General features: G+C 36.5%; 1 protein-coding gene across 1 annotated transcript; it reads right to left on the reverse strand.

Moving 5' to 3' along the window:
* Positions 1 to 1,617: 1,617 nt before the first annotated feature.
* Positions 1,618 to 15,572, reverse strand: LOC106077519 (uncharacterized). Its single transcript, XM_013238254.2, has 3 exons — positions 15,398 to 15,572; positions 5,072 to 5,206; positions 1,618 to 2,989 (listed from the first exon to the last, which is right to left on the reverse strand). Exons 1-3 carry the CDS (start codon positions 15,461 to 15,463, stop codon positions 2,813 to 2,815), a joined length of 378 nt encoding a protein of 125 aa, XP_013093708.2. The 5' UTR covers positions 15,464 to 15,572; the 3' UTR covers positions 1,618 to 2,812.
* Positions 15,573 to 16,224: the final 652 nt, after the last annotated feature.

The raw sequence follows: 16,224 nt of genomic DNA on the forward strand, positions 1-16,224 counted from the left end.
TTTGCTAGATAGCCAAGTTGTTTTTTGTCTCTCAGCCTCAGATCCAATACTCAGAGATTAACAATTAAATCAATAATTAAATGTGGCACCTATCATTCATGTTAATAGTTCAAATATCAGAGGTATGTGCTTATCCCGAACTGTAATAAGCCTTATCTCTTTTTTTTTTTTTTGATATTTGCTATTAACATATTGTATCTATGTTTAGCTATTTACATACATTGAACTTGCCTCTCCTGAAATAAAGCTCAGTGCCCACAAGCATTGTCTCATTTCTTTCACCTGCATTCTTTGTTAACTCATATTTCAACACAAATCTATTTATTAAGTTATTAAATATCTGTGATCTTTTGTACAGAGTGTTTCAAATTGGTTATCAACATGTATAGCAAGAATGTGCTGGTTCTTGCCAAGCAGAGCCATCAATTGATGTTTTGTAAATAACTTTTTTTTTCTCTACTTTAGAATTTAAAGAAAAAAAATATTATTGTTATTTATTTATTTATTTTTTTCACATTTGTTTTATTTTTAAAGCTACATCCTTTTAGAAATGTCAAATGTTTTGTAGTACTTTATCACAAATAATTAAAATTGAAGCTGAAATAGAACCATCTTTATACTTGGTAAAACATTTTTTGATTCTGTTTTCTTTTATTTTATTTTCTTACATTGACATTTTATTCAGACAGAGTTTGTAACTTTATTAATACTTGTTGAATATTATTTGGTAGACTTCTATAAACAACTTGCAGTGTGTAGGCCAAAGAACTCAAGTGGTTTTGAAAATATGCACCAGTAGTGTCAAATGTGCAGGACAAGGGGAAATGTGCCTCATTTTCTGTCCCAGAAAATGATAGCACACAACTTCTGCATCTGTTCCTTATCCCTCTATCCCTTTGACTAGAATGATCTTCATCATGCACCGATAAACTACCAGAGTACTCTCATTGACATGAGTGGTCTCCATCAAACAACCAACTCTCATTTAAAAAGTTTGTGTCTCATTCGGCCATTTTTAACTTCAAGTCTCAAAACATTGAAATCTTGAATGACTTCTTTGTGATGCAGTCTTTTAATGTTAAGTTACTTCAAAATTAACTTTTTTCCAGTCAAGCTTATGTTTGTAACTGAGACAAGTGAAAAGTTCTGCCAATCTTGTCGTTTCAAGTCATTAACTATGACTATTCTTCATTTCCTAGAATAAAGTATTTCAGAAGCTGAATTAGTTGAGGAAAACATTAGACTAAAATGTCGGCCTGGTCAAGTGATGTGCGATATGGATTGCCATCTTGATGGTCCTGGCTCAAACCCTGCCCACAACCATGTTTAGGAAAACATTTGACTAAAATAGCTGCCTGGTCAAGTGATATGCTATCTGGACTGCCATCTCGATGGTCCTGGGCTCAAATGCTGCCCATCACTATATACTGCCATCTTGAAAAATGATTAGTATATAAAGAAATAATCTTCAATTCTGAAATAACACCTAAGGCATGTAAAACTGAAACAAAATATAATTTCAGTTCCTAATTAATATTTACTGTTTTAGTACATCTTTTGTTTGGTTTCTGTTCATTGAAAAATATACACATTTATAAGTAGTATTTTTTTTTTAAATTTAATTTTACAATGTTATAAAATAGAAATAAAGTTGTTTTCTTGTATTTTGATCATGCTACACTGTTAGGAATAGACAGATGCTGTTATGCAAAAGTAATGGAAAATTATACTCAAATAAATAATAAAACAACACAAGATATAGTGTAAATATATAACATGGTGAGTTATGTTTTTGTTGTTCAAATGTTTTAGCCAAAACAACAAACTTTGTGTGCATTGAACAGTGCTTACGTTTGTTGCCCAATCTGGGTTTTAAGCCAGAAATCGTATTCTTGTAATGCATTAGACTAAATGCATACACTTGCCATTGCTTTAATTCCAGTTAAACATTTTAATTTCAGATATTTTTTTAGCTAATCGTTTCTAATTTTTTTTTCTCTTTATGACTCAATGCTACTTGCCAGATTAGGGTTTCCTAAGACTAATTTTTTGGACATAGCACTCAATATACAAAGATGATTAGCTACTCTTAAAGCTGAAAATTCCTGCGGGGAGCCTTCACTAAATTCCATTTAGGTGTTTAGTCATGGGACAGACTCCCTTCTACTTGATGCCACGTGACTCCAAATGGTCAAGAAAGAAACAGAATCTTTGCTTTGTGGTTGTCTGTGATAAAGGCATTTGTTGTTTGGATCATTCTTTTTTTTTTTAATGAAGTGTTCTTTTACTCCTAGCTTTAAGCATCCGAAAATCAAAGTTCATAAACCTATAGGAATTCATTGTGTTTGAGTTTCATGGGAGGACTGCCATTTCATTTCACGAAACTGTCACATTCCTGAGACATCATGGTGGACTTATTGGACTGGTTTCTTTGTTGAATTTCCAGTCCAAGAGTCATGAGGAACTCAGTTTCCACTCCAAGAGTCATGAGGTAATTGTTTAATTTTTTGTATTGATTCATGTCTTGTCTATGCCAATGATAGCAAAGTCTCAACTTGATCCGAGAATGGGTGTGCTAGAAATAACGTGTACACATTTTTAGAGGAAAGATAGACAGAAATAATGAGTTGACTACTTGACACACGTTTGGTATAAAAAGGCAGTTATGATTGTATTATTCTTAGATCTAAATTACTATCTAAATTCTGTTAGTTGTTAAAATAATATTGTAACTTTGTATTATCTGTGCATATATATAAACAGATTTATTAAAGCATATTTTTTAATCTAAAAAGGAGTGTACTAGATAGCCTTAGAAATAAAATGTCACGTTAGTTTGAATTCTCTCATTCATCAAAGGGTTCCTCACAAAATAGGGTGGGCTTGCAGGGGAGCTAACATCAGGTACTCTCTGACGATAGTTTGAAATTTCGTTTCGCTCCCTTGGCCCGTCCGACGAAGAGACAACTTTCTCGCTGTTCACAAACATCTGTCAACAAATAGAAAACCTGTTTTTATTTGGCAGCAGTCAACCTGGCCAGGAGAGTTCGGAATGTGTATGCTTAAAGTATATTGCTCTTAATATAATATACTTTCGTGAATATTCATTTTAAGGAATGCCATTTTTTTTTAATTTTACAAAATTAAAATCTATGCTGACGAACTGTTACACTTTCTATGTTTTATTTATGAAGTCCTACTGTGTTTTATAGATCAGGGGCACAGAAATGCACCCAGAGATCTATTTCGATTTAGATCATAAATTCTGAACGCTGCTAAATGTGGATAAAGTCTTATAAGTGCGATGAAAGGGAAATAAAAACTCGTCATCGTATACATCGTGCGGGTGAAAGGAAGTTGGACTAAAAAATAGTGCCTTCTCATTTGAAGCTCTGTTATAGAAAGTTTTAAAAGTAAAATTATCTTATTTTATATATTACAGATGTTACTTCAAAATGCGGTCGCATAGGCTGAAGTAGCCTAAGACCGGCCCTGCAAAATAGCGTTGTATGCTACGCCGCGGGTCGACTAGTTATTATTACATTGTTACATTATTACATTTCGAGTCCATAGGAAATGAGAAATGTGCTCATCTTCGACTACGAAGGAGGAGCTATATATCTATATATTACATTGTTAAAACTAATAGGGGTCTAGCTATTCAATGGATCGATTGTTATCAAAATATGGCTAGTTGTGACCTGACCTAACGAGATGCCATTGAATGATCATCTAATTAAAAGGTTCATGTTGGGTCAAATGAGGCAGAGACTGCACAAAGGCATCTACGTCAGGTTTCGCCACCTTGGCAATGTGTTCAATCTTCGACGTCTACGGAAAGACAGAACTCATGTTCCAGGAGTCACCCAATAAAATCCACCCATCCCCAAAGATCACAGTAAACTGACACCCCTTTAACGAGATAGACCACTTCACATATCTAGGAAGTATAGTATCAAATGACGCATCGCTTTTAAGGGAAGTTGACAATCGACTGGCCTGGGCCAACAGTGCTTTTGGACGACTCCAGATGAGAGTTTGGTGGAATAAATCGCTCCGACGGCCTACCATAATCAGTGTTTAACAAGCAATGGTTCTCTCAACCCTTCCATATGGATCAACGTGATCTACTACACAGAAAGCAACTGAGACTTCTTTGACGCTTTCACCAAAAGTGATTGCGCTCCATCATAGACAAACGGTGGCAAGACCGCACTACTAATAGCGATGTTGTTGCGAATGCCGGTATGGACAGTACAGAGGGCTGTTGGGGTTTCAGAACGAGGCAGCCGGAGATCAGTAGAAACGGCCGCTGGATACACATTGGAGACCAGACGTAGACGGTGAAAAGTGAATCTAATTCTAAATCGACCACCTGCGGACAATAGTTATGTCTGCGCTGAGTGCGGCAAAATATGTAGGTCGCAACTGGGGCAGCGTAGCCAAGGTGAAATACTGCATTCCTCATTAATCTTTTGGGCTCGAAGACACGCCTTATACGGACAAAGGGTCTGATGAACACATCATTCATGGAAAAGTCCTTATCTTAGGTTTTGGGTCGAGTGTACTCATTTTTCGTTGTTAGTAGAATCATTTGTAATAAATACCACTAAAGTTTTCACATTAATTCTTGTTTGCGTACGATTTTATTTATACACAAAGCATTCTTTCTTTTTTACAAAAAGAATTAAACATAGATTTCATATTATGAGTATCTCATACGATGTTCATACTATTAATACTATTAATAGTAAATATTTATAAAAAAATGGAGTACTTTTATGTAGAAAAAAAAGGTTTAAATATTTATTTTTTAAAAATATAAAGATTCACTTTCCGAAGATTCTGTAGGTAGTCGTTGCAATTAAACTTTGCAAGCTCTAAAATTTCAAATAGAATTTAAGAATATTTTTCTGGTGTTTGAGATCTAAACGTGACAGCCGGAAAACCGGCCGACCGGACAGACCTTTTAGAATATACTAATCATATAAACATACACACACAACACATACACGACGATAAATTTAGCCTTGATTTTGGTAGGTATTAAAAAAAAAACAACAACACTAACCTGGTAATCTGTTTTAAATCGAGGCTGCTCCCAAGGCCAAGGACGTCTAACCAGAGGTTCCGGCTGTCTGTTTGTTTTGGCCTCAGATATCCATTGAGGATGAATGATGTAGTTTGATTTGGTCTGGAAAGAATTCTTTCAAGAGACAAAGACAAAATGAAATTATTTCATCAGACGAACCTTAGAGTACATATTAAGTCAGAGAACAACCTGCTGATACAATGAATACGTAAGAGAATACAGACATATTTAGGTTTTATATTGATGAAACTATCAACAAATCCAACAAAGGGTTTATTAAAAGAAATTTCCATAAATCAAATAAGAACATAAAACTAAAATGTTATTTAACCTTGGTTAGCCCAATAATAGAATATGCATCCTCCGTTTGGGACCTCTCAACTAAAGAAAACATTAAGAAACTGGAACAGACACAAAATCACTGCCTGGTATGGCAATCTGAGCATTAAAAATAAGCTTAATAGAATCCTTAATGCTGCTGGTAAAATCATTGGCAAAAAACAAACCCCATTTGGGCAGTTGTTTGAGACAAACATCTATGAAAAAGCTAACAAGATCCTCGAAATAAAGAATCACCCTTTGTGTCAGGATTTTGTGATTTTACCATCACAAAAGAGATACAAGACACCGATAGCAAAGACAGACACAAACACTCTTTTGTTCCCCTGGCAATCAAATCATTAAATAAGAACAATCTGATATAAACTTTGTCACATGTAAATTATGAGTGCGTCTGGTGTGAATGTACACTTTGGTTTCTTATAGTTATAATGTTTTTTTGTTTGGTGTAATGCACAAATTGTAAGACAAATTTCCATACGGACAATAAAGCCTTCAGGACAGAAGACTCAAAAGTCAAGTAGCAATTATACATAAAACACTGAACCATAATCTTCAAATACAAAAACAAAATTTAATAAAATACTCTGAAAGACACAAAGATAAAAGCACAACTCTTGTCCCATATGCTAGGACAAATTTGTACAAATACTCCTTCCCTAGTGCTATTAGAGCATGGAATGGGTTGCCTGAGCTAGCCAGGAAAACCAGTAACTTGGCAGAATTTAAGTCATTGGTTAATATGCATGACTAAATGCATGAAGCGTAGGACGTAATCATCTTCTTTTTTTTGAAGTAACGTCTGTATTATATAAGATAAGATAAGATAAGATAGCGCTACTTTCATACTTATAGCATGCTCACAGCGCTATCTCATTTGTGGACCAGTGGGTGGAGGGAGTATCTGGGAGGTTTTTCCGTGCTGCCTTTAGTCGCTCAGTAAACACGGGTCGAACCTCAAGCCCGCTTAATGGGTAGCCAAGCCAAGTTCAAGGCTACTTAGCCTCTCCATCACGTATCCAAGTAGGCCTTCATTCCCTGGTAATATTTTGAGTTTCAAATAGTTCTACTGGAAAATTAGACAGCCAGCGAAAGATGAAATCTCTTCTTGGTTTTTACCAACATAAAACATTTGTGGGATGTCTATTTGTTAGATGCCAATCGGGTTGTTATCTCCGACGTAGGATAATCCAGATTCTAATTTTATAGATTTTGATTTTCCAACATCTTCAACAAGTCAGCATTTTCCCCCCCACAAATTAATTGCTATACTTGACAGACGGGCGTTGTCTACCAGAGTTTTAGAATAGACCGAGATCTATATTCCATTTTCTCAGGAGCCCTGGCATCTTTCAATTTGCTGCTTGAAAGGGGGAGCGAAAGGGACCATAGGATGATAAAGTGATATCACCCCGACCTTTTTAAGACATGCTTCGTCTACCACTGGTATGAACTGGACTCGGCTGGTTTACGTTCATTCAGGGAACAAAGGAACAGAAAATTGAATTCTTATTGTTCCGCACGCATGAACATATTCAAAGACCTTACTAGACATTTTTGCACTTGGTTTTAGCATCAATCGAAAGTTTTAAGCTGTCATCAAAACAAATAGGAATGACTTATTCGTTTTTTAATCTTACAATGCTGAAAGTTCGACAACCTCAGTCACAAGTGAGCCATGTCGAGAGGATGAACTGGATCACACGTGCTGAAGCCGCCGCTCGGGTGCATCCTACCTTACAAACTGTGACATCACAGCCTCCCCCCCCCCTCCGTCAAGCAGCGATATTTCAATAAAAAACGCAGTGCGATGTCACGGTTCAATGACCTCAGCAGGCTCAGTGAAGCACAATCACTAAGAAGTAAGGCATGCTTTCAAATATATTAAGTCTCACTGCCAGCGGGGAAAGAAAGGTGTGGGGTGGGGTGGGGGAGGATATTGGGATGTAGCCTCAGTCCCTTTAAGTTGGGGCTCTAAGAGTAGGATTTCGACCCCCCCCCTTCCGCATCTCTTTTCCCCCCTATTTTTTTTTTTACAATACCTCTATTCAAGTCAGGATTTCATAGAACCAGGAACCAGCCTTGACGCTGATCTTAAAAATGGCTCTAACGATTTTCCTAGAAATTTAACAGTTGATGTACATAGCTTTGGAATAAATTACAAGCTCATTGGTCACACAGGGAAAAATCTATTTTGATGGTCATAATTTTTCAAATTAAAAAAATAAAAATAAATGTAAATTTGGCTTGATTGGGACGTAGATCTAGATTCAACATCGATTTTGAAATGACAATCACGTTCTTGAAATGACAATCGCGTTCTTGAAATGACAATCGCGTTCTTGAAATGACTATTGCGTGCTAAATCTAGATTTAAAGGCATACATCTATATCATTTAAGATTATTCATTAAAAACAGTTGTTTATTTAAGTTGCTCTAAATTTATTGATAGATTATCTAAGCTTTGCTTATATTTTTGCATAAATGCAATATATATTACTTCTAGATCTAGAAGTAGATCTAGACTAGATCTTTAGAAAAAGATCTAAATAATAAATGTGACAATAAATAGTTTTATCTTATAGGCCTACAATGCCCGCTGGCCTAATTGGTGGAATTGTTGAATCAAGAAGCTGACGATGCCAACATCACCAGCTCGATACCTCAAATTGAGGTAAAAAAAAAATCAATATTTTGTTTTTACAGTTGTATATTGAGGCAGGGCCGCCGCGAGGGTTGTGGCCGCCTGCGTGCGAAATAAAAAAAATGCCACCCCCTCCCCCTTTTTTTTTTTAGAAAAAAAAAATTCCTTTAAGACTGAGCTGGACACTGTTCCAAAAGTGCCCTTTGATTTAAATGTATTTTTTTTTTTGTAGAACATTCCATTTTTTTCATTTCATATTCGCACCGTTGTTGTACCCCTCAAGTACAACTATGAAATATGAATCATGCACTAGGAACAATGTCGGATTTTGCGTACATTCAGAAATCTGACTTTTTGGTTCTTTGTGATCAACATTAAAAACTGATCTCGTCCTGACCACTCACTTATGCTCCTGTATTTGCGACTATTATAATTGATGAGCTGCGGCGGGTATATCACAATGAACAGTGTAAATCAGTGGTTCCCAAACTTTTTAATCTCGTAGACCCCTTGCCACGTTTTCTGCTTTTCGGTAGACCCCCTGCCAGTGGCGTAGCAAGGTACCCGTGGGCACGGGTTCAAGAACATCTTGATGGGCCCCCTCCAGCCAATAAGACAAATTTGGTGTGTGACAAAAATGAGTAATCTAAATGCAAAGACATTCCAATGTAAAGATCGTACCTTTTTAAAACAAATAAGTTATTCGAATGGATGGTTTTAAGGTCATACGATGTGAAAGAGTGGGCATTGGCATCGTATTGGTTTCAAAATCAACCACCGCAAGAAAACAAAGAAACAAACAAACTTCAAATGGATGGTTTTGAGGTCATACGATGAGAATGTATGGGCATTGGCATCGTATTGGTTTCAAAATCAACCACCGCAAGAAAACAAAGAAACAAAAAACTTCGAATGGATGGTTTTGAGGTCATACGATGAGAATGTTTGGGCATTGGCATCGTATTGGTTTCAAAATCAACCACCGCTGGAATCCGCTATCGGAATAATTTAAATAGCCACTCGCTGAACCTCTAAGAAAACATTTAACATCTATATTTCATTTAGTATGGGGATCCAACCCAGGACTTGTGTGACAGGCTCGAGCTAAATGGGAGATGGCATAAACACGGCTTGGTGTTGGACCAAATTGGTGTTGGAAATCAAGTGCCAGTGCTTCTTGTGACTGAATTAGAGACATTATTATAAGCGCACATTCTTAAAAGAACGGGATAAAACGATATTATTAATTAATATCTATTCGTTATAAGACACATTAGGAAGTAATATGTAAGTATGTAGTTTAAATATTGGACTGTTAGTGTTTAGTTAAATTTTAATTTAGGTGATAGCCAGATGTATACAACGTAACCACTGCCTCCTACATAAGTAAATATATCACCATTACTGCGATGACTATAGGACGTAACCACTGCCTGCTACACTAGTAAATATCACACCATTACTGCGATGACTATAGGACGTAACCACTGCCTGCTACACTAGTAAATATCACACCAGTACTGCTAGGACGATAGGATGTAAACACTGCCTGCTACACAAGTAAATATCACACCAGTACTGCGAGGACTATAGGACGTAACCACTGCCTGCTACACAAGTAAATATCACACCAGTACTGCTAGGACTATAGGACGTAACCACTGCCTGCTACACAAGTAAATATTACACCAGTACTGCTAGGACTATAGGACGTAACCACTGCCTGCTACACAAGTAAATATCACACCAGTACTGCGAGGACTATAGGACGTAACCACTGCCTGCTACACAAGTAAATATCACACCAGTACTGCGAGGACTATAGGACGTAACCACTGCCTGCTACACAAGTAAATATCACACCAGTACTGCGAGGACTATAGGACGTAACCACTGCCTGCTACACAAGTAAATATCACACCAGTACTGCGAGGACTATAGGACGTAACCACTGCCTGCTACACAAGTAAATATCACACCAGTACTGCTAGGACTATAGGACGTAACCACTGCCTGCTACACAAGTAAATATCACACCAGTACTGCGAGGACTATAGGACGTAACCACTGCCTGCTACACAAGTAAATATCACACCAGTACTGCTAGGACTATAGGACGTAACCACTGCCTGCTACACAAGTAAATATCACACTAGTACTCCGGGTTCAAGAACATCTTGATGGGCTCCTCTCCAGCCAATAAGACAAATTTAGTGTGTGACAAAAAATGTGTAAACTAAATGTAAAGACATTCCAATGTAAAGATCGTACCTTTTTCTTAAAAAAAAAAGGAATTATGTCATAACGTTTGATTCGGTTAGGACTGCATATAAGTAATAGTGTCTTAAAAGTCAATGTTTTTACAACTTCTTAACAGAGTTAAACTACTTAAAAGTGTTTCAAATAAACAAACAAATGTTCTTCCTAAGTTCTAATGTGTGCTCCAACTGGCCTTGAGAGGCATGGGCCCAAGCGTAATGAGCTCCTTCGCGCCATGTTTGCTACGCCACAGCTGTGGGCCCCTGTTGCTTGTGGGCCTGGGTTCATTGAACCCCTTCGCGCCATGGATGGTACGCCACTGCCCCCTGCTTAACTTATATTGCATTTTTGCAAATTCATCAAATCCATTTTTTAAACTAATTTCTAACTGTAGTGAGTGTAAGAATGAAAAATAGAGATTCATCTTGTTTTATTCATAAAATTCAAATTTAAACCAATTAAAATAACAATTAATATTTTTTACTGGAATTACCAAAACACACTGGAAATGTTGTCTTTTTTGCACGTCTATTATCCGTTGCTATGGATATTATGTTTCATATAGGAATTTGTTGTTCTATGATGTAATCATCAAACATTAAAAATTAATTAATCAATTAATTAATTTGCCTTATGTATCATTGTAAAAGTTTTCGCAAAGCGCAGTTTCTCGTGTATTTCTTGATCTTTCACGTGTGTCTCAAATATTGGATATACAGAACTGTTTTCACTAACAGGAGAAGGGGCGAAGGTGAGTAACCGGTACCTAAGCCAGTAACTTTGAGCAGGAAGGGCTCATTAGCCTTGACTTGCTGCCCACCTAGCAAAAGGAAAACTTAATTCAAACCTCTGCTGCGTGCAACTTTACCCAAACACTGCAAACGTTTCGTGGGTCAACCCTGTTAAAAATAAGGAGCCGGCGACCCTAAACCAGTTTGAAGCACACAGCACTACATTTTGTCAGAGCCTGTGATATCGCTGATCCAAAACACTGTACGTATGTCGTTTACAAAGAATTACATAAGAAGCCTTTAATTTTATAACTCATGCCACCAATGTGCCATTGATTTGTATTGTTGCTTAAAGAAATTGTTTTAATAATATCAGATGTAGGTTTGTGTAAAACAGTTTTTAAAACTACAACGGCTGATAAAATCAATGTTTTACCTATGGTGTTTTCCGGTTTTTTGCTATAAGTAAAGAGATATTGTAAGTCGCCTACAAACCATCATCTTCTCTATATGATGTCGAAGAAGGATTTTGTGGGTCTAATCTGAACTTTATCTTTGAGTGTTCGAAAGATTTTCAAACCTTTATCTATTTTGTCAGGGTGGCATCGTCTCAAACGATCCTCCAGCGTAATTGGTTTCATTTCGTCATAAAACCGCTTATTTGACAAGGAAAGAATGAATCCCAATTTTAAATAATCAAAGCTGTTTAACATTAGTTACATGTAGACAAAATTAAGCTAGTGAAATAAGTATTGAAATTAAATGCCACAATTTTTCGTTTGAATAGCATGATACATATTTAAAGCATTAACTAAGGTACAAATCATAGATTAGTTTAGTAAATAATTACATTAGTGGGATGTGAAAATTAAAGTCGCAACATGATTAAATGAAATTTATTCTCGTAGACCCCCGTAGACATCTCATAGACCCCCAATTTATTTTTTCACTTTCGTAGACCCCTTGGAAGTCTTCGTAGACCCCTGGGGGTCTATATAGACCACTTTGGGAATCACTGGTGTAAATGATTATGATCTATATACAATTTCTCGATAACTTTGACTGCTCAACAGTGTCAGGATAGGTTAACTTGTTTGATATTGTAAATAAAAGCATAAGCCAAAAAAAAAAAAAAAAAAAGCTCGAAATACAAAATCTGTTGAGGTGGAAATGTTTCAATGTTCCGTATACTGTCATAGTAATGATCACGATTGTATTTCGTAGAGATGTGCATTGTAACCACAATCATCTGACATACACGGGTTCAGAGTTGCCTGCAAATTTATCCAACAAAGGAAGCAACTCAGCGCTGAATATTTTTCTAGAGTCTAATACAAAGTAAATAATCCAAAGTACAAGTCACTTATACAATGACCTGAAATAAAATATAGTAAGGCAGTGTTTCTCACATTCCCGGGGGGGGGGGCTATTCCCTAGATAACAACATTGAGAAGCTGGAACCCAGAGGAGCGATGTAAGCTTCCACACTGAGGTCCGTGAGATTTTTAAAGAATGTAATAAAAAAGAAAGGACATTTAGTCACAATTTTTAGATTTTATTTTTCATTAATATTAATTTAACATTGCAAAGATGTCATGAAAGTTCACTAAAACTTTTTTGTTTCGGAAATTGTTTTGCCTACATAATTTGTAAGCGTAGTAAAAAGTTTTTCCTGGAGATAGAATTGAAGATGCGACAGGTTTCCGCTCAAGTCAGCAAGGGATCTGAACATTTTGTCGCCTCCGCCCCCCCCCCCCCCCCCCCCAATGTTGTTGGTCGGTTGTTGGCTTGTAACTCCAGACAGCTAGTATAACTGAGTCAATGAATGTATAACTGAGTCAATGAATGCGCTATATACTTTTTTTTAATTAAAAAAAACAACATATAAATAACTTGAACAAACTTCTTTGTGAACAAAAACTCAATAGAACTGTTTTAGTATTCACGATTGAACTTGAGGTGAAGTAGGCCTATAGATCTAATAGTAATGAAATAAACTGATATTCAAACACAATCTAGCTCACAACAAAAAAAAAGTCTTTACTCTTTCATGTCCGTCTCACATTTGCACTAGACACGTTAATTTCATCATTGTCACTGCACAACCACCAATCAACCGCTTAATCTCTTCTCACCGCCGCCTAGGAAACACACACACTCCATAACACCCCTTTTTGTCAGAATGTTGCGCCCTCCCCCTCCCTATGAGATGAAGTTGCACCCCCCACCCTTTTTTAGTGAAAATGTTTTTAAAATTGACTTTTTAATTACCGGTGATTACCGGTAATAGATCTACTTACAAGGCGGGCTATTCGACTCAAAACAAATATTAAAAACTACATGCGAAAATTCAAGGCCAGAAATGATGCGCTTATATAAAAATCCGTGGAAATCCCTCGCACGCTGTTCTATTTTTGTGTGTGTTCTAGTTTCCAAAATAATTTCTTATGTACGAAAATCGTTTAGGCCTATATTTTCAAAGGATAATGGAACAATTAGAATTATATAAAATAAATAATTAAGTAATTTTTAAAAACTAAATTTAAAAAAAAGTAACCTTGGAATAATGATTTGGCCACCCCCTAAAGTCGGCCGCCTGCGTTCAATGCACACATTGCCCAATAGGTAGCGGCTTAAATGTATTTTAAAAGAGAGACTGAGAGAGAGAGAAAGAGAGAGACTGAGAGAATGAGAAACGCGCATGAAAGAACAATAGAAGTGACCTATTTTTCAGTGATCTACACACCAAACTCATCTGAAACAAACCGTCCTGGTGGTGAATATGCAAAACTGCAGGCGTGACATCACTTGTGTTCAAAGCACAGTTCCACACCGCCGACGATCACACACACGCACATTCATCGCAAAAGAATAAATAAAAACAGATCAGAAACACGTTATCGAATAGCAGACGTGACCTCTACAAGTAAGCCACGTCTGTCACGCTATAATATCACATCACTCATTACAGAACGAGTCAACTCAGTCACTGATTTACATTTGAAAGGAAGTCAAAAGAGGACGAGACTGGCAATGGCTTTGTTAAAATATCGCTCAGTTTTAAAAGCTCAGTATCAAAAAAACATTTTTTTTAACAAAAAGTTTGTCAATATAGTTGGTAACTTACGATGGAACTTACCGCCATACCGACACTTTCTTTTATTTTTTTCCCCAGTAGGAAAGTAGGGCAAAGGTTCATAACCAACAAGTGGGTTTTTTTTTTTTTCAAAGCTTATATCAACTCACTATGTCCGTCTGGCTGTCTGGTAAAAAGTGTGTACATGTTATTTCTCCCACACCCACTCTCGGATCATGCAGAAACTTCGCACAATTATTCATTGACATAGACAAGAATCAAATTTGAGAAAAGGCTAAATGTGGCTCAACAAAAATGGCTGAGACGGAGTTTGGGAGTCAGTTACACAGATCGGGTCTCAAACAAGGAAATCCTTTGCCGAACTGGGAGTCGAACACTAACTGGCAATTCTTTATTTTGTTTAGTAGCAACTAGGGAAACTAATTTTTCAGTATTCACAGATATGGCTAAATGTGTTGGGTTTAGTCCCATTAAATATTTGTTAACGCTATTTCTCCCTCACGCATTCTCCGATCAAGTTGATACTTTAAGCAATTATTTATTGTACCTCAGAAAATATGAATCAATAAACAAAAAATACTCAATTAGTCAATTAATTATTTGTTAATAAATTATTTTGTTTGATATCGAATAAGAGAAATAGCTTCTACATAATTGATATATATAGTTTTAAGGACGGAGCCCTTTAGATAAGCTTTTTTTTTCAAAGGATTTTTTATATTTTGCTTGTTTAATTCTTTCATTTTGTTTCTTTCTAAATAATAGTCATGACGTCATTTTGGAGAAATCCTCTCTATTGGTTGGCCAGGGATCGTACACTTTGGTATGTTACCACTCAACCACCGCACCTCCTGCGGCACAAAGAAATTTCCAATTATTTTGTTGGAAACAGCGGTTTCAAATTCAATACAACGAACTTGACCTTGTTTATTTCATGTAATTAATTTCAAATTCTACTAAATTTTCCAGTTTTCATTTATTTTCTACCTTTTTCTTTAGGTTCCATTGCCTCGCTCCCGTCACACCCGACCACCCCCACAGTATTTCTTCATATCGCTTAAATTTTTTTTTTAAAGACTTTTAAATGCGACACTTTTCTGTTGGCTGTTTATCTTGGAGCTGATAACATTGCACCATTAAAGTAACGGTAATCAAATACAAACACTTTCAGTAGATTATAATAATAAAATATAGTTTAAAAAAACTAAAAAAAGAATATATAATGTATACTTACGGGACTTGCCTCACATTTGAGCCAGACATCTTCAAAGAACTTTTGCAGACTGTCTGGAACTCTCATACACTAGTCATGCCTGTCTGTGCCTTACAACCATTTAGTCCTAATGACAGTCGTCTGTCTACATAATATAGCACCTGTGCCTGGAGCTGCATGCCGCCCTCTCGTGACTTCGATCGTTAAAGACTCTTGAATAATAGAGTTAAAATGGATCATTGGCGACCCACGACACCTACTCAATTAGAATGTAAGGGTCTCCAAATCTGTGAGCCAATGACATCTGTAACACCAACTCAATTAGAATGTAAGGGTCTCCAAATGTGTGAGCCAATGACATCTGTAACACCAACTCAATTAGAATGTAAGGGTCTCCAAATGTGTGAGCCAATGACATATATAACACCAAATAAACAACAAATGGTGTAAGTTTCGTAAACAAAAAGGCCAGGTTATTCCTGCAGGTCTGGATTTAGGCCTAGAGCTGTCTTAAGTTTGTGCACTGCACAAGATTTCAAGGCTAAGGGGGCTTTATATTTTACTACTGATGCTAATACATACCACGTAACAACAGATCTATAACTGGAGAAAAAGGGGTATGGTCAGGGCCGGCCTTAGGCCACTGCAACCAATGTGGCCGCAGTGGGTCCCGCACTTTCATAGGCCCCGCGCTAGGTGTAAATTATTAAATTAATCCATTATAACTTATAACAGGGTTCTCGCGAATTTCCTGGAAATTGCAAAATATACGAAAAAGTACTGGAAATTTCCAGAAAATATTAAAATCTCCTAAAAACTCATAAAACTCTACTAGAAAATAAACAAAA

This window comes from Biomphalaria glabrata, chromosome 10 (genome assembly GCF_947242115.1).
Source record: "Biomphalaria glabrata chromosome 10, xgBioGlab47.1, whole genome shotgun sequence".
In the NCBI taxonomy this organism is placed as follows: Eukaryota; Metazoa; Mollusca; class Gastropoda; family Planorbidae; genus Biomphalaria; species Biomphalaria glabrata.

Bases quoted from the DNA above. Each gene is read 5' to 3' on its own strand.
- LOC106077519 (XM_013238254.2), bottom strand. From the start codon at position 15,463: ATGAGAGTTCCAGACAGTCTGCAAAAGTTCTTTGAAGATGTCTGGCTC. The intron at 5,207-15,397 runs GTAAGTATACAT...GTCTCTTGAAAG, and splicing joins TCAAATGTGAGGCAAGTCCC to AATTCTTTCCAGACCAAATC. The intron at 2,990-5,071 runs GTTAGTGTTGTT...ATTTGTTGACAG, and splicing joins GATTTAAAACAGATTACCAG to ATGTTTGTGAACAGCGAGAA.